The sequence below is a fragment of the Myotis brandtii genome, unplaced genomic scaffold (assembly GCF_000412655.1).
Source record: "Myotis brandtii unplaced genomic scaffold, ASM41265v1 scaffold1282, whole genome shotgun sequence".
NCBI lineage: Eukaryota > Metazoa > Chordata > Mammalia > Chiroptera > Vespertilionidae > Myotis > Myotis brandtii.
In genome coordinates, this window is record NW_005354519.1 from 732,589 (window position 1) to 744,124 (window position 11,536).

The 11,536-nt window shown below is 42.9% G+C and overlaps 1 protein-coding gene across 1 annotated transcript in view; it reads left to right on the forward strand.

Annotated features, from left to right (window-relative positions):
• LOC102238724 (L-threonine 3-dehydrogenase, mitochondrial) overlaps nucleotides 1–11,284 on the forward strand; it is a 20,226-nt gene extending 8,942 nt beyond the window's left edge. Inside the window, exons 2-9 of the mRNA XM_005859622.2 lie at nucleotides 1,223–1,419; nucleotides 3,627–3,669; nucleotides 4,327–4,397; nucleotides 6,337–6,486; nucleotides 6,577–6,749; nucleotides 7,912–8,002; nucleotides 9,554–9,823; nucleotides 10,917–11,284. Of these exons, the coding sequence (XP_005859684.1) occupies nucleotides 1,236–1,419; nucleotides 3,627–3,669; nucleotides 4,327–4,397; nucleotides 6,337–6,486; nucleotides 6,577–6,749; nucleotides 7,912–8,002; nucleotides 9,554–9,823; nucleotides 10,917–11,056 (1,122 nt within the window). The 5' untranslated portion in view covers nucleotides 1,223–1,235 and the 3' untranslated portion in view covers nucleotides 11,057–11,284. The remainder of the gene's footprint in view (nucleotides 1–1,222; nucleotides 1,420–3,626; nucleotides 3,670–4,326; nucleotides 4,398–6,336; nucleotides 6,487–6,576; nucleotides 6,750–7,911; nucleotides 8,003–9,553; nucleotides 9,824–10,916) is intronic.
• The last annotated feature ends 252 nt before the right edge of the window (nucleotides 11,285–11,536 follow it).

An 11,536-nucleotide genomic window follows, 5' to 3' on the forward strand; every position in this document is an offset into this window, starting at 1 on the left:
CATCAATTTATATATATATATATATATATATAGAGAGAGAGAGAGAGAGAGAGAGAGATCACAGCCAGAGAAGTCAGAAATCCAAGCACAAGAAGGATTTGATTCGGTGCTGTTTGCTTGAAGGTGGAAGGGGCCATGTGGCAAGGAATGTGGGCAGCCTCTAACAGTGATGGCGAGCCTATGACACGCGTGTCAGAGGTGACACGTGAACTCATTTTTTTGGTTGATTTTTCTTTGTTAAATGGCATTTAAATATATAAAATAAATATCAAAAATATAAGTCTTTGTTTTACTATGGTTGCAAATATCAAAAAATTTCTATATGTGACACGGCACCAGAGTTAAGTTAGGGTTTTTCAAAATGCTGACACGCTGAGCTCAAAAGGTTCACCATCACTGTCCTAGTTCATAGGTCGATGCTCCACCACTGAGCCGTGCTGGCCAGGTGGCACTGTGCTATTTAACCTGGGACCTATTTGTGCTCTGTGATGGAGCACAGACAGGTTGATAGCAGTTGTCAGTGTTAAAGCCTTCTCTAGGACCCACTGACTTAGTATTTCTGGTGTGTATGACTCTATATGTAAGGTCCACGGTGACAGGAGAGCCCAGTTGATGTCAGCATTGTGCACTTCCAGTTCTAAATCTCTGTCCAGCCTTTGTTTGCACTTTGCATGAGGAGTGGTTTATCCCCTTTTCACAGGGCCCTGCTTCCAGTGGGCTCTTGACTGGCACACTCAGCAGTCTCATTAGTTCAGTTCATGAATCTAAAACAGTGATGGCGAACCTTTTGAGCTCGGCGTATAGCATTTTGAAAAACTCTAACTTAACTCTGGTGCCGTGTCACATATAGAAATTTTTTGATATTTGCAACCAGAGTAAAACAAAGATTTATATTTTTGATATTTATTTTATATATTTAAATGCCACTTAACAAAGAAAAATCAACCAAAAAAATGAGTTCACGTGTCACCGCTGACACGCGTGTCATAGGTTCGCCATCACTGATCTAAAACATGGCTTTGCTCGTGAGCTGACAATCTTTTTTTAAAAATTCTTTGTTTTTGAAAGTGTTACATATGTCTCCTTTTCCCCACATTGATCTCTCCTCGCCCGCTCCCTTGTGAGCTGACAATCTTAATGTTAATTCTGGTTAAGGAGTTTGTGTTATGATGGTTTGGGACATATAGGTTCCATAATGAACTCTGCTCCTTTTTTCTTACAGGGTATTTGAGAAAATGCCGGTCCTTCGGATGCTGCAGCGAGTTATGGGCCAGATGCTGCAGAGCCCCGCCTGTAGCTCTAGGGCAGCTGCCCTGCCCGGCCGGGTCCTGGGCACCTCCCCTTGGCAAATTCCAGCAAATGCCAACTGCCACTCTGCTTCTCTATCTGAAACAGACCGGCCACGGATCTTAATTACAGGTTGAGTTTGTGGCTTGATGATTTTATCTTCTGTGCAGCTTCTGTGTGGTTGTGTATTTGTTTTTGGAATGTTTGACATGCTATCAGCTAACATTTATTAATCACAGACTACCTTTTCCGCTTTTGACTTCCTCCCAAATATTGCAAATCTCTAATCTTTATTTCATCACTGTTGCCAGCTCTTGTTTTCCCTGCCATAATTTTTGTTGTTGTTAATCCTCACCCAAGGATGTTTTTGCCCATTGATTTTCAAAGAGAGTGGAAGGGAGGAAGAGATAGGGGAAAAGAGAGAGAGAGAGAGAGAGAGAGAGAGAGAGAGAGAGAGAGAGAAACATCAATGTGAGAGAGGCACATCAATTGGTTGCCTCTTGCACATGCCCTAAGTGGGGCCAGGGATTGAGCTTGCAACCCAGGTATGTGCCCTTGACCTGGAATCAAACCCTTCGTTGCATGGGCTGACACTCTAACCATTGAGCTTCACTGGCCAGGGCTCCCTGCTATAATTTTTAATTATCTGAGGGAGGAACTATTTAGCTGGGGGTCCAAAAGCTGTTGCGGATCTCAGTTCCACTGCCTTATTAGGATCGTCTTGGGAGCAAAGGCTCATGGGAGTGTGCAGGATAAGAGCATGGATTCTGAAACCAGGAGCATCTTTTCTTGTTGAAATTCCTCAACCTAAACTCGGTGTCATTCATCCCAAGCAGTTACTACATGTTTGTGTGCTGGAGACAGAGAAGATAAGTTAGGGCCTGCCTGGAGGAGCTCACCCCCATCATCTCATGTTACCATCCATCTCATTGTCACCAGACTTGCTCCCTGATCCTCATCCCTTGCCTGATTTTGTACCTGCCTCACTGCAAACTTCACTCCCACGTACTTCCAGCCAATCCAAGCCCATCTGATTTCATTGACATGTTTTATTTCCTTCTTGCCAGGTTTTCTTCCCTTGGCAAGAAAACTCACAGTGTGTGTGTGTGTGTGTGTGTGTGTGTGTGTTCTCATGTTACCATCCATCTCATTGTCACCAGACTTGTCCCTGATCCTCCTTATCCCTGCACACCCAATGCCTGATTTTGTACCTGCCTCACTGCAAACTTCACTCCTGCTTCTTTCTCTTCTTCTGCTGTGAATGGGTTTCAAGTGTAGTGGGTTCCCCTCTGCACTTTCCTGTCTGATTTGCTCAGCTTGTCTGCTGTTTTACTCCCTCCTTGCTTCCAGCCAATCCAAGCCCATCTCTGATTTAATTGACATGTTTTATTTTCTTCTTGCCAGGTTTTCTTCCCTTGGCTTACATTCCTCACAGTGTGTGTGTGTGTGTATGTGTGTGTGTGTGTGTTTCTTTTACTGCTGCTTTCTCTTCTTCTGCTGTGAATGGGTTTCAAGTGTTATAGGTTCCCCTCTGCACTTTCCTCTCTGATTTGCTCAGCTTGTCTGCTGTTTTACTCCCTCCTACTTTCACTAACGAAGCATCTTCCAGGGCCCATGTGAGCATCAGTGGGCCTGGTTTCAGTCCCATGTTAACCTGTGCTTACAAGAAATCCCACTTTCTGTATCTTCCTGCCTCATTTCTCCCCAATGAAATTTATGGTATGTTCCTTCAAATGTGCTCCCAGCACCGCCCCCGCCCCCCCCCCCCCCCCCCCCCCCATTTCTATCAGGGACATTTTAATGCCATTTTATTGATTTTAATGCCTTTTTGTTGATTCAGTTATCTGCCCCTTTTTTTCAGATAACTTCTTGGTTTGTCCCCTCTCTTTCTCCTTTCACATCCCACTCCAGTTTTGATGGAGGATGGGGTCCTGGGAAATCCCACCAGAGGCCAAGACAAACTGTATATTTGTCTGAGTATTTTGGCACTTGTAGTAGACAAGCTTCAGAGCCATTGAAAAACAAAGGCAAAGCTGGGAACAAATTTCTGGCCTGAGGAGCTGGGAGGTTGTCCGGCTTCCTTGTGACTTTTCTCTTCCTACACCCTTTCTTCCCTTTAGGGACTTTGTGCTGGAGAGAGGGTTGTCTCTGAAACTAATCTTAGCTGTATCGATTTCTATATTCACTTGGAGGAGGTAATTCAATTCTATCAGGCCAACCTGGGACTTTATCTAATTAGATAAGATTATAACTATAGCCTATTCCATTAATTCCATTCTGGGAATAATTGCTTTGGTTAGATTTGGATTAAAGTTTTACTTTTTCTCCCCTTTATCTAGGGGGTCTTGGCCAGCTTGGAGTGGGGCTTGCTAAGTTGTTAAGGTAAGAGCCTTAAAAGCTGAAAGTTGAAATCTGAGTTCTTCAGTATAGGATGTTTGTCTTTGGTACCATTTAACCATTTAATCTTTTCCCTCCCCTTCCTGTTTTGAAGATACCATATCTAAAGTGGCTGTTTAGAATGCATTTCATTTGGCCTCTTAATATCATAAACATTTGGCTCAACATCTCCCACACTGGTCCTTTGCGCCCTCTCTTTTCTCACTTAGACAGAGTAAGACACCTAACTCCAAATGAATCACTTGATTTTTAGATGTTTGGGGGCAGAGGGAAGTATGTGTAGAAACTGACAAGGAACAGTGTGGGATTTAGAAGGAATGGGATGAAAAAATAAGAGCAAGGAAAGAAGAATGGGGAGGGAGAGGTAAAAACTTATGGGTACAGGGAAGAAATTGATGGCAAATATAGGGATGATAAGGGGTGAAAGTAGGAACAGAAGATGGGGGTGTGAAAAGGGAGAGAGAGGCCTGAGTGTGGTCAGAACTGAGGGTGTGTGTGTTTGGGAAGAAGAGGGATAAAAGACATGAAAAAAAAGGGATTCAGAGGCTGACCGCAAGTTACAGTTCTTATTTGAAAGACTGTTTTCATAGAACCAATTATATCCTCTCTGTACCAACTCATGTGTATTGATTTTCCCTTTAGGAAACAATTTGGGAAGGACAATGTGATTTTGTCTGATATAAAAAAACCCTCCGACCAGGTGTTCCATAGTGGTAAGAGATCATTGCTTTTGTTTTTATCTTTACTTTTCAAAGTGCAGTTAGAGAAGCAGCTCATGGAATCTGTGTGCCACAGCTCTTAACCAGGCGTGTGCATTAAAGAAGGAGAAGTATTGAGGCACATATGTGTCCTTGGTAGTTCTGTAAAATGTCTATAGTTATGCTGCTGCTCATTTAAGTGTGACAAGAATAGGAGAGTTCTGAATGTAAAGTTTTGGAATAACATCTTTGGCTAACATGTGGCGTAGTATCTTTGGAATAAAAACATTGATTACTGTCTTTTTAATATATGTATTTTATTGATTTCAGAGAGGAAGAGAGAGGGAGAGAGATAGAAACATCAGTGATGAGAATCATTGATCAGCTGCCTCCTGCATGCCCCCTATTGGGGATAGAGCGTGCAACATGGGCATGTGCCCTAACTGGGAATCTAACTGCAACCTTCTGGTTCATAGATCTACACACAACCACTGAGCCACACCGGATGGGCAATTCCTGTCTTTTTGAGTTTTTAGTAAACTTATTGGCTCAGAGAGCTAGCGAACAAAACTAAAATCCTATAATGAGGAACTTTAAAAATTTGGAGAAATTAATCCTCATATTTCAACATAGAGTTGCTCTTAAACTACTGTGTACACACGCACACACACACACACACACACACACACTTGCTCTTAAACTACTGTGTGTACACACACACACACCACACACATACACATACACGCACACACATACACATACACGCACATCTCTAACTCCTCTAACTCCACTAAATCAGAAATGTTTTTATAATGTCTTCTAGTCCTTTCTGGTTCAATACCATTCTTTTGCTGTTTATGGTGGGGAAGAATGGTAATTTGCTATAATGGGAAAATTGGCATTGAATAAAATCAGCTTTACCTCCAAATTAGCCGGGTATTATAAATTCATGATTTGTGGTTCTTCTATACAAGTGATTTTCAACCTTTTACATCTCATTGTATACATAAACTAATTACTAAAATTCTGTGACACTCCAAAATATATATTTTTGCCTATCTGACAAAAAAAATAGGTATAGTTTTCATTCATTCACACCAGATGGTTATTGTGTTGGCTGTTGCCTTTTTTAAAAATATATTTTTATTGATTTCAGAGAGAGGAAGGGAGAGCAGGGAGAGAGATAGAAACATCAATGATGAGAGAGAATCACTGATTGGCTGCCGATTGGCTGCCTCTTGCATGCCCCCAAATAACCCTGGCATGTGCCCTTGACTGGAATCAAACCCAGGACCCTTCAGTCTGCAGGCTGATACTCTATCCATTGAGCCAAACCAAATAGGGCCATTTTTTAAATTTGACAATCTAAGGGAAAAGAGATCAGTGCCCCAGACTAAATAGTCAGGTATTGCATGTTTTAAAATTTCTTGTGGCATATTGGTTGAAAACCACTGTTCTGTACCACGGTATTTTGTTTGGGTTTTTAAACCCATTTCTCTCTTCCTTTAAAAATACGTAACTTTTAAAAGCAGAGTGCAATCACTCTGCATGTAGGGTTGGTGTTAACAAGGCTGATTGGATCCAATTGCCTGGTTGTGACCATATTTCTCCCACTTACTCTGTTTGATTCTGGCAAGTTCTTAACCTCTCTGTGCCTCAGTTTCCTCATCAGTAAAATGTATCTACCTCAGAGGCCGTGTAAGAGCTACATATACAGAAAGCCCTTAGAGCAGTGCCTGCAAGTCTAAGTCCTTATAAGCATTAGCTGTTGTCAACTGTGAGGTGGTTGTAGTTGGTGATGTGATTCTTCCATGGTAAAATGCCCAATAGTGTCGAAGTGGTTCAGTTACCAGGTTGGTATTAATGGGATTCACAGCTCAAGGGGTGGGGAGGACCATTTAGCTTTTCAAACCCCCAACTTCTCACTTTTGTGGATTCACCTTGTTCCTTGTAGGCCCATTTATTCATTCCGACGTTCTGGATTACAAGCATCTTCGAGAGATAGTGGTAAACCACCGCATCACCTGGCTGATCCACTATAGCGCTGTGCTCAGTGCTGTCGGAGAAGCAAACGTACCCTTGGCAAAAGCGGTAAATATCACAGGTAAGTCTCTGGATCTTGCCCAGTATTTGTCGACGTTTCCAGTTCCTCAGCAAGGGGTTGTTCAGTTGTGGTACTGTCTGTTGGTTTCAGGAGTGCATAATGTTCTGGATGTTGCCTTGGAACACAATTTGCGATTGTTTGTGCCCAGCACCATCGGAGCTTTCGGACCTACTTCTCCCCGGGACCCAACCCCTGATCTCTGCATTCAGAGACCCAGGACGATCTACGGGGTGTCCAAGGTCCACGCAGAGCTCATGGGAGAAGTACGTATGGTTTAGCAAGATGACTCAGTGTTTTCTTTTTTGTTCTTTTGCCTCAGACGCCTGCTGGTTTATCCTTGGGGGGCTTCCCCTTCCCCCATCCCAGCCCCCAGAAATGCTCATAAACTGATTATGATTGCAAAACAGCATGTTCAGATAGCTCCAGAAGAACTCAGCCCTCAGCCATATGGTACCACTCAACACTTCCTAGAGGCCCCTCAAATGGCATTTGCTGCCCTTTTGTTTGTTCTCCCATTATTGGTAGTTATTGTTGGTAACTTTCAATAATTTTTTTAATCCTCACCTGAGGATATGTTTTTTATTTTATTTATTCATTTTTAGAGAGAGGGAGAGAGGGAGAGAGAAACAATGATTCTTGCCTCCTACAGGGGCCCAACTGGGGATTTTTTTTAAAAAAAAAATATTATAGTATTGATTTCTGAGTGGAAGGGAGAAAGAGAGAAAGATAGAAACATCTATGATGAGAATCATTGATTGGCTGCCGCATGCACAACCTTCAGTGATGGAGCCTGCAACCTGGGCATGTGCCCTGGCCAGGAATCAAATCGTGACCTGGTTCATAGGTTGATGCTCAGCCACTGAGCCATGCCGGCCGGGCCCAACTGGGGATGGAAACCACAACCTAGGTATGTGCCCTAATCAGCAATCAAACCCATAACCTTTTGATATATGGGATGATGCTCCAATCAACTGAGCAAACTCAGGGCTGGTTTTATTCTTTCATACTCTGTGTCTTTTTTGTACTCTATAGCAAATTTTAGTTGGCGTCTGATCCTTCAGCTAATGTCACAGTCGTTGCTCTCCGGTCACCCACTGTCCTCCCCTGTACTCTTTCCAGTGCTGCTGTGCAGGACAACGAGCAGGGACTCCCTCCCAAAGAAAGGGTGGAAATCCCTACTGGGGGCTGAGTTATTATTTACTATGTTGATGTAACCCCAGGATGATGATTCTTTGAAGATACAAGTTGAAGTTATTTATTAAAGAAAAATGAGAGTCTGTTAGAAATTCTAGAGTCTTCCTTTCCTTCAGGAGAATTTTAATATTACTGATTAGGATGATATTTCAGGAAAAGGCTGTTATTTCTTTGTATTGCTCTATCTGATTTAAAAGATTCTTTTTAAACTAAGTTTCCTTTCTTTTGTAGTATTATTATCACCGGTATGGGTTAGATTTCCGATGCCTGAGATATCCTGGCATCATTTCAGCTGACTCCGAACCTGGAGGAGGAACAACTGGTAAGTGTTGCTTCCTATTTCGTTCTTTTTAAGAAAAAAAAAAAAGGCGAGGGTATTGATTTTTAGAAAGAGAGAGGAAGGGAAAGAGTGAGAGAGGAACATCAATGTGAGAAGAGAAACGTAGGTCAGCTGCCTCCTGCATGCCCACTACTGAAGATTGAGCCTGCAACCCAGGCATGTGCCCTGATGGGGAATCAGAGACCGTTTGGTGCATGCGATGATACTCATCCAACTGAGCCACACAGGCAGGGTTCCTATTTCTTTTGTTTGTAAGATAGGGAATAGGGTGATGGATCTGCAGTCAGACGTATGCTGACTGGAGTTTCTGCGTCCTCTCCAGGAAGTGCATCTGAGAAGCTCATCGAACGCAATTGACTCACACTTGCTAAGGGCAGCTAAGCCGGTGTTGGAAATCCAGCTCAGGATGGGCCACTGGGTGCACAGTGCTGGAATCAAACAGTTCATAGTCAAGAACAAATTTGTTACCCACAGTGTAGGGAGACATATTTAAAAGGAACATAAGCATTTATCATTATTATTATTAATTTGGACCCAAGCACTCATTATATTTCCTAACTCCTACATTAGAAATCCTTCCCATACGAAGGGTCCTGAGATACACTATAAAAGATACTTGAAAAATCTGAGGGATTTATAAAGAGGCTTTGGTTTTTGTTAAAAAGTTTTTTCTAGTCCTGGCTGGATAGCTCAGTTGGTTGGCGGTTCAATCTCCAGTCAAAGCACATTCCAATGAACGCATAGCTAGGTGGAACAAGTCAATATTAATATTAATTACTACTTTTAATTAATTAATAATTAAAATAAAACACTTTTGCCTTAGTGTGGTGCTTCAAGTATGGGAACCCCTGTGTATCCCTGAGACCTTTTCGAAGGGTCCAAGAGGTCAAAACTATTTTCATATCAATCGTAAGCTGTTATTTGCCCTTTTCACTCTCCTTTCCAAGTGCACTGTGGAGTTTTCCAGGGGCTGCGTGATGTGTGCTAGCACAGCAGACTGAATGCAGAAGCAGATAGGGGACAGTAGTCTTCTCTTAACCAAACAGTAAAGAGATTTTTCAAAGCATAAAACATGCCATTCTTCTCACTAAATTTTCTTTTGTTTGGAAAATATGTCCTTTTTCATATAAAATGTCATACATGTGAATATATAATGGTCTGTTATTGCCATTTTAAAATGTAATATTTAAACATTTTTTCTCAGTTAATTCCTGATACAGTCAATATTAATATAATTCACATGATAAATACCTCATTGGAGGTCTTCAGTGTTTGGTACATGCCTGGGTTGTGGGCTCGATCCCTAGTGTGAGGTGTGCAGGCGGCAGCTGACCAACGAGGCTCTCTCATCATTGATGTTTCTGTCCCTCTCTCCCTCTCCCTTCCTCTTTGAAATCAATAAAAATACATTTAAAAAAGAGAAAGAGCATAGAGAGGTTCAGAGACTAAGATGTTTGAGAACCACTGCCTTAATCCAAGAAGCTCACTCATGATTTTTTTCTAAGAAGACCCACTGACAGGATTTTCTTTCAGACTATGCAGTCCAGATTTTCCACGATGCAATCAAGAATGGCAAATTTGAGTGCAACCTGAAACCCAGCACGAGGCTCCCGATGATGTACATTGATGACTGCCTCAGGGCCACCCTGGAATTCATGGAGGCCCCGATAGAGTCCCTCTCTAGTCGGACTTACAACATCAATGCCATGAGCTTCTGCCCCGAGGAGCTGGCCCAGGAGGTTCTTAAGCACATACCAGAATTCCAGATCACGTACAACGTGGATTCTGTTCGACAGGCCATAGGTCGGTACATCATTGCAAACCCCGTCAAACCAAGGTTATGCTTCACTCTGCACTGAGTCCCTTGAGGACATACTAGTAATCAGTGGAGGATAAGTAGAGCTTGAAGCCTTCCTGAGGGTCTTGGCACCTTTTGGAGAAGGAGTTGTTGAGCCATAGCCCACAGAGGCTGCAATTTTGGGAAATGATATCTAAAGTGGGTGGAATAGTTTCATTCCAAATAAACAGCTTGTCAGCATTTCACCATTTTACAGTTTGAACATAAAACAAGCAGACATAGTAGGAAAGGAGCAAATACTGTGACCGTGCCACTCTGTAGCCCTGAGCACCTTTGCCTGTAAGATTCCTACCTTATGAGTTTGCATGAGATTTTAATAGTGTGTGACAATTCACAGTGCCTGACAGTAGACGTATAATACAATCTTCTAGTCTAAGAGGGTGACTGTGTATGCACATAGTAGCTGCTCTGGTTTGCTCAAAGGGGGAATTTCAAAGAGGCAATATATTTTATGGTATCTTGTATGATAGACCATTGTATAAAGTACTAGAAGCCCGGTGCACAATAATTTGTGCACTGGAAGGGCGGGGGGCGGGGGGGCGTCCCTCAGCCCAACCTGTGCCCTCTCACAGTCTGGGACCCCTCGGGAGATAACCACCTGCTGGCTTAGGCCCGGTCCCCTGGTGGCAGAGGGCATGCCCAATCCCGCGGTGTCTGCCCCGTCTCCCCTGGTCGCAGATGGCAGGCCCGGATCCCGCACTGGGGTGGGCAGCAGCTCGGGATTGTACTGTCGCCCACCCCACCCACCCCACCCTGCACACGGCAGGCTAGGATCTCCCGTTGGGGTGGCCATCGGCTGGGGATCGCGCTGCCGCCGCCAGCCCCAGGTGGGGCGGCGCAGCAGGATCTGCCTGCAGTATGCAAATTAGCCACCATCTTTGTTGGTGGTTAATTTGCATATCATGCTGATTAGCCAATGGGAGGCGTAGTGAAGGTACGGTCAATTACCATCGTTGTCTATTATTAGATAGGATTCTAGACCTTTTTGAAATTCTAGAGCCTGAAAAACTTAAGCTACTCTTCTGTACCTTTTCCTAGCGGATAGTTGGCCGATGAACTTCGATGACAGCAATGCCCGTAAGGACTGGGGATGGAAACATTATTTTGACCTTCCACAGCTGGTGATGACAATGTTGAGCTTCATTGGTCCCCATAGTAGAGTTGCCCAAGCTAACTGAAGGACTCGGAAGGACGAGCTTGTGTATCCTGGACAGCTTTCCAGGGAAGACTATAATGACCCCAAGGTCATAAACACCAAGGACTTAGAGTATCCAGAGTCGAGGCCTAATTAAACTAAGTTCATATTGAATTGCTGGATGGAGAATTGAGTTGGCTTTAGCATTTTCAAAATATTGCTCTGGTGGTTGAACTTCTAAATCTTTGCTGTGTACCTAAACTTGTCCAAACACTCATATCACAGAATGAATACTTAAGTCATAATAATTTCCATTTCCTTAAATAAGATGAAATGACTATTTTTGGGAAGGTGGAAGTATGTGACACTTTGTGTTTAATTAAATTCAATTTAAATATCACTTCTAAGTCTCTATTCTCTTGACTAGAGACCAAAAATTATATTTTAAAGACTATATCAAAGATGATCCCCATATTTAAAAGTACTCTTTACTATCCCATCAGAATATAAAACATGTTTGATA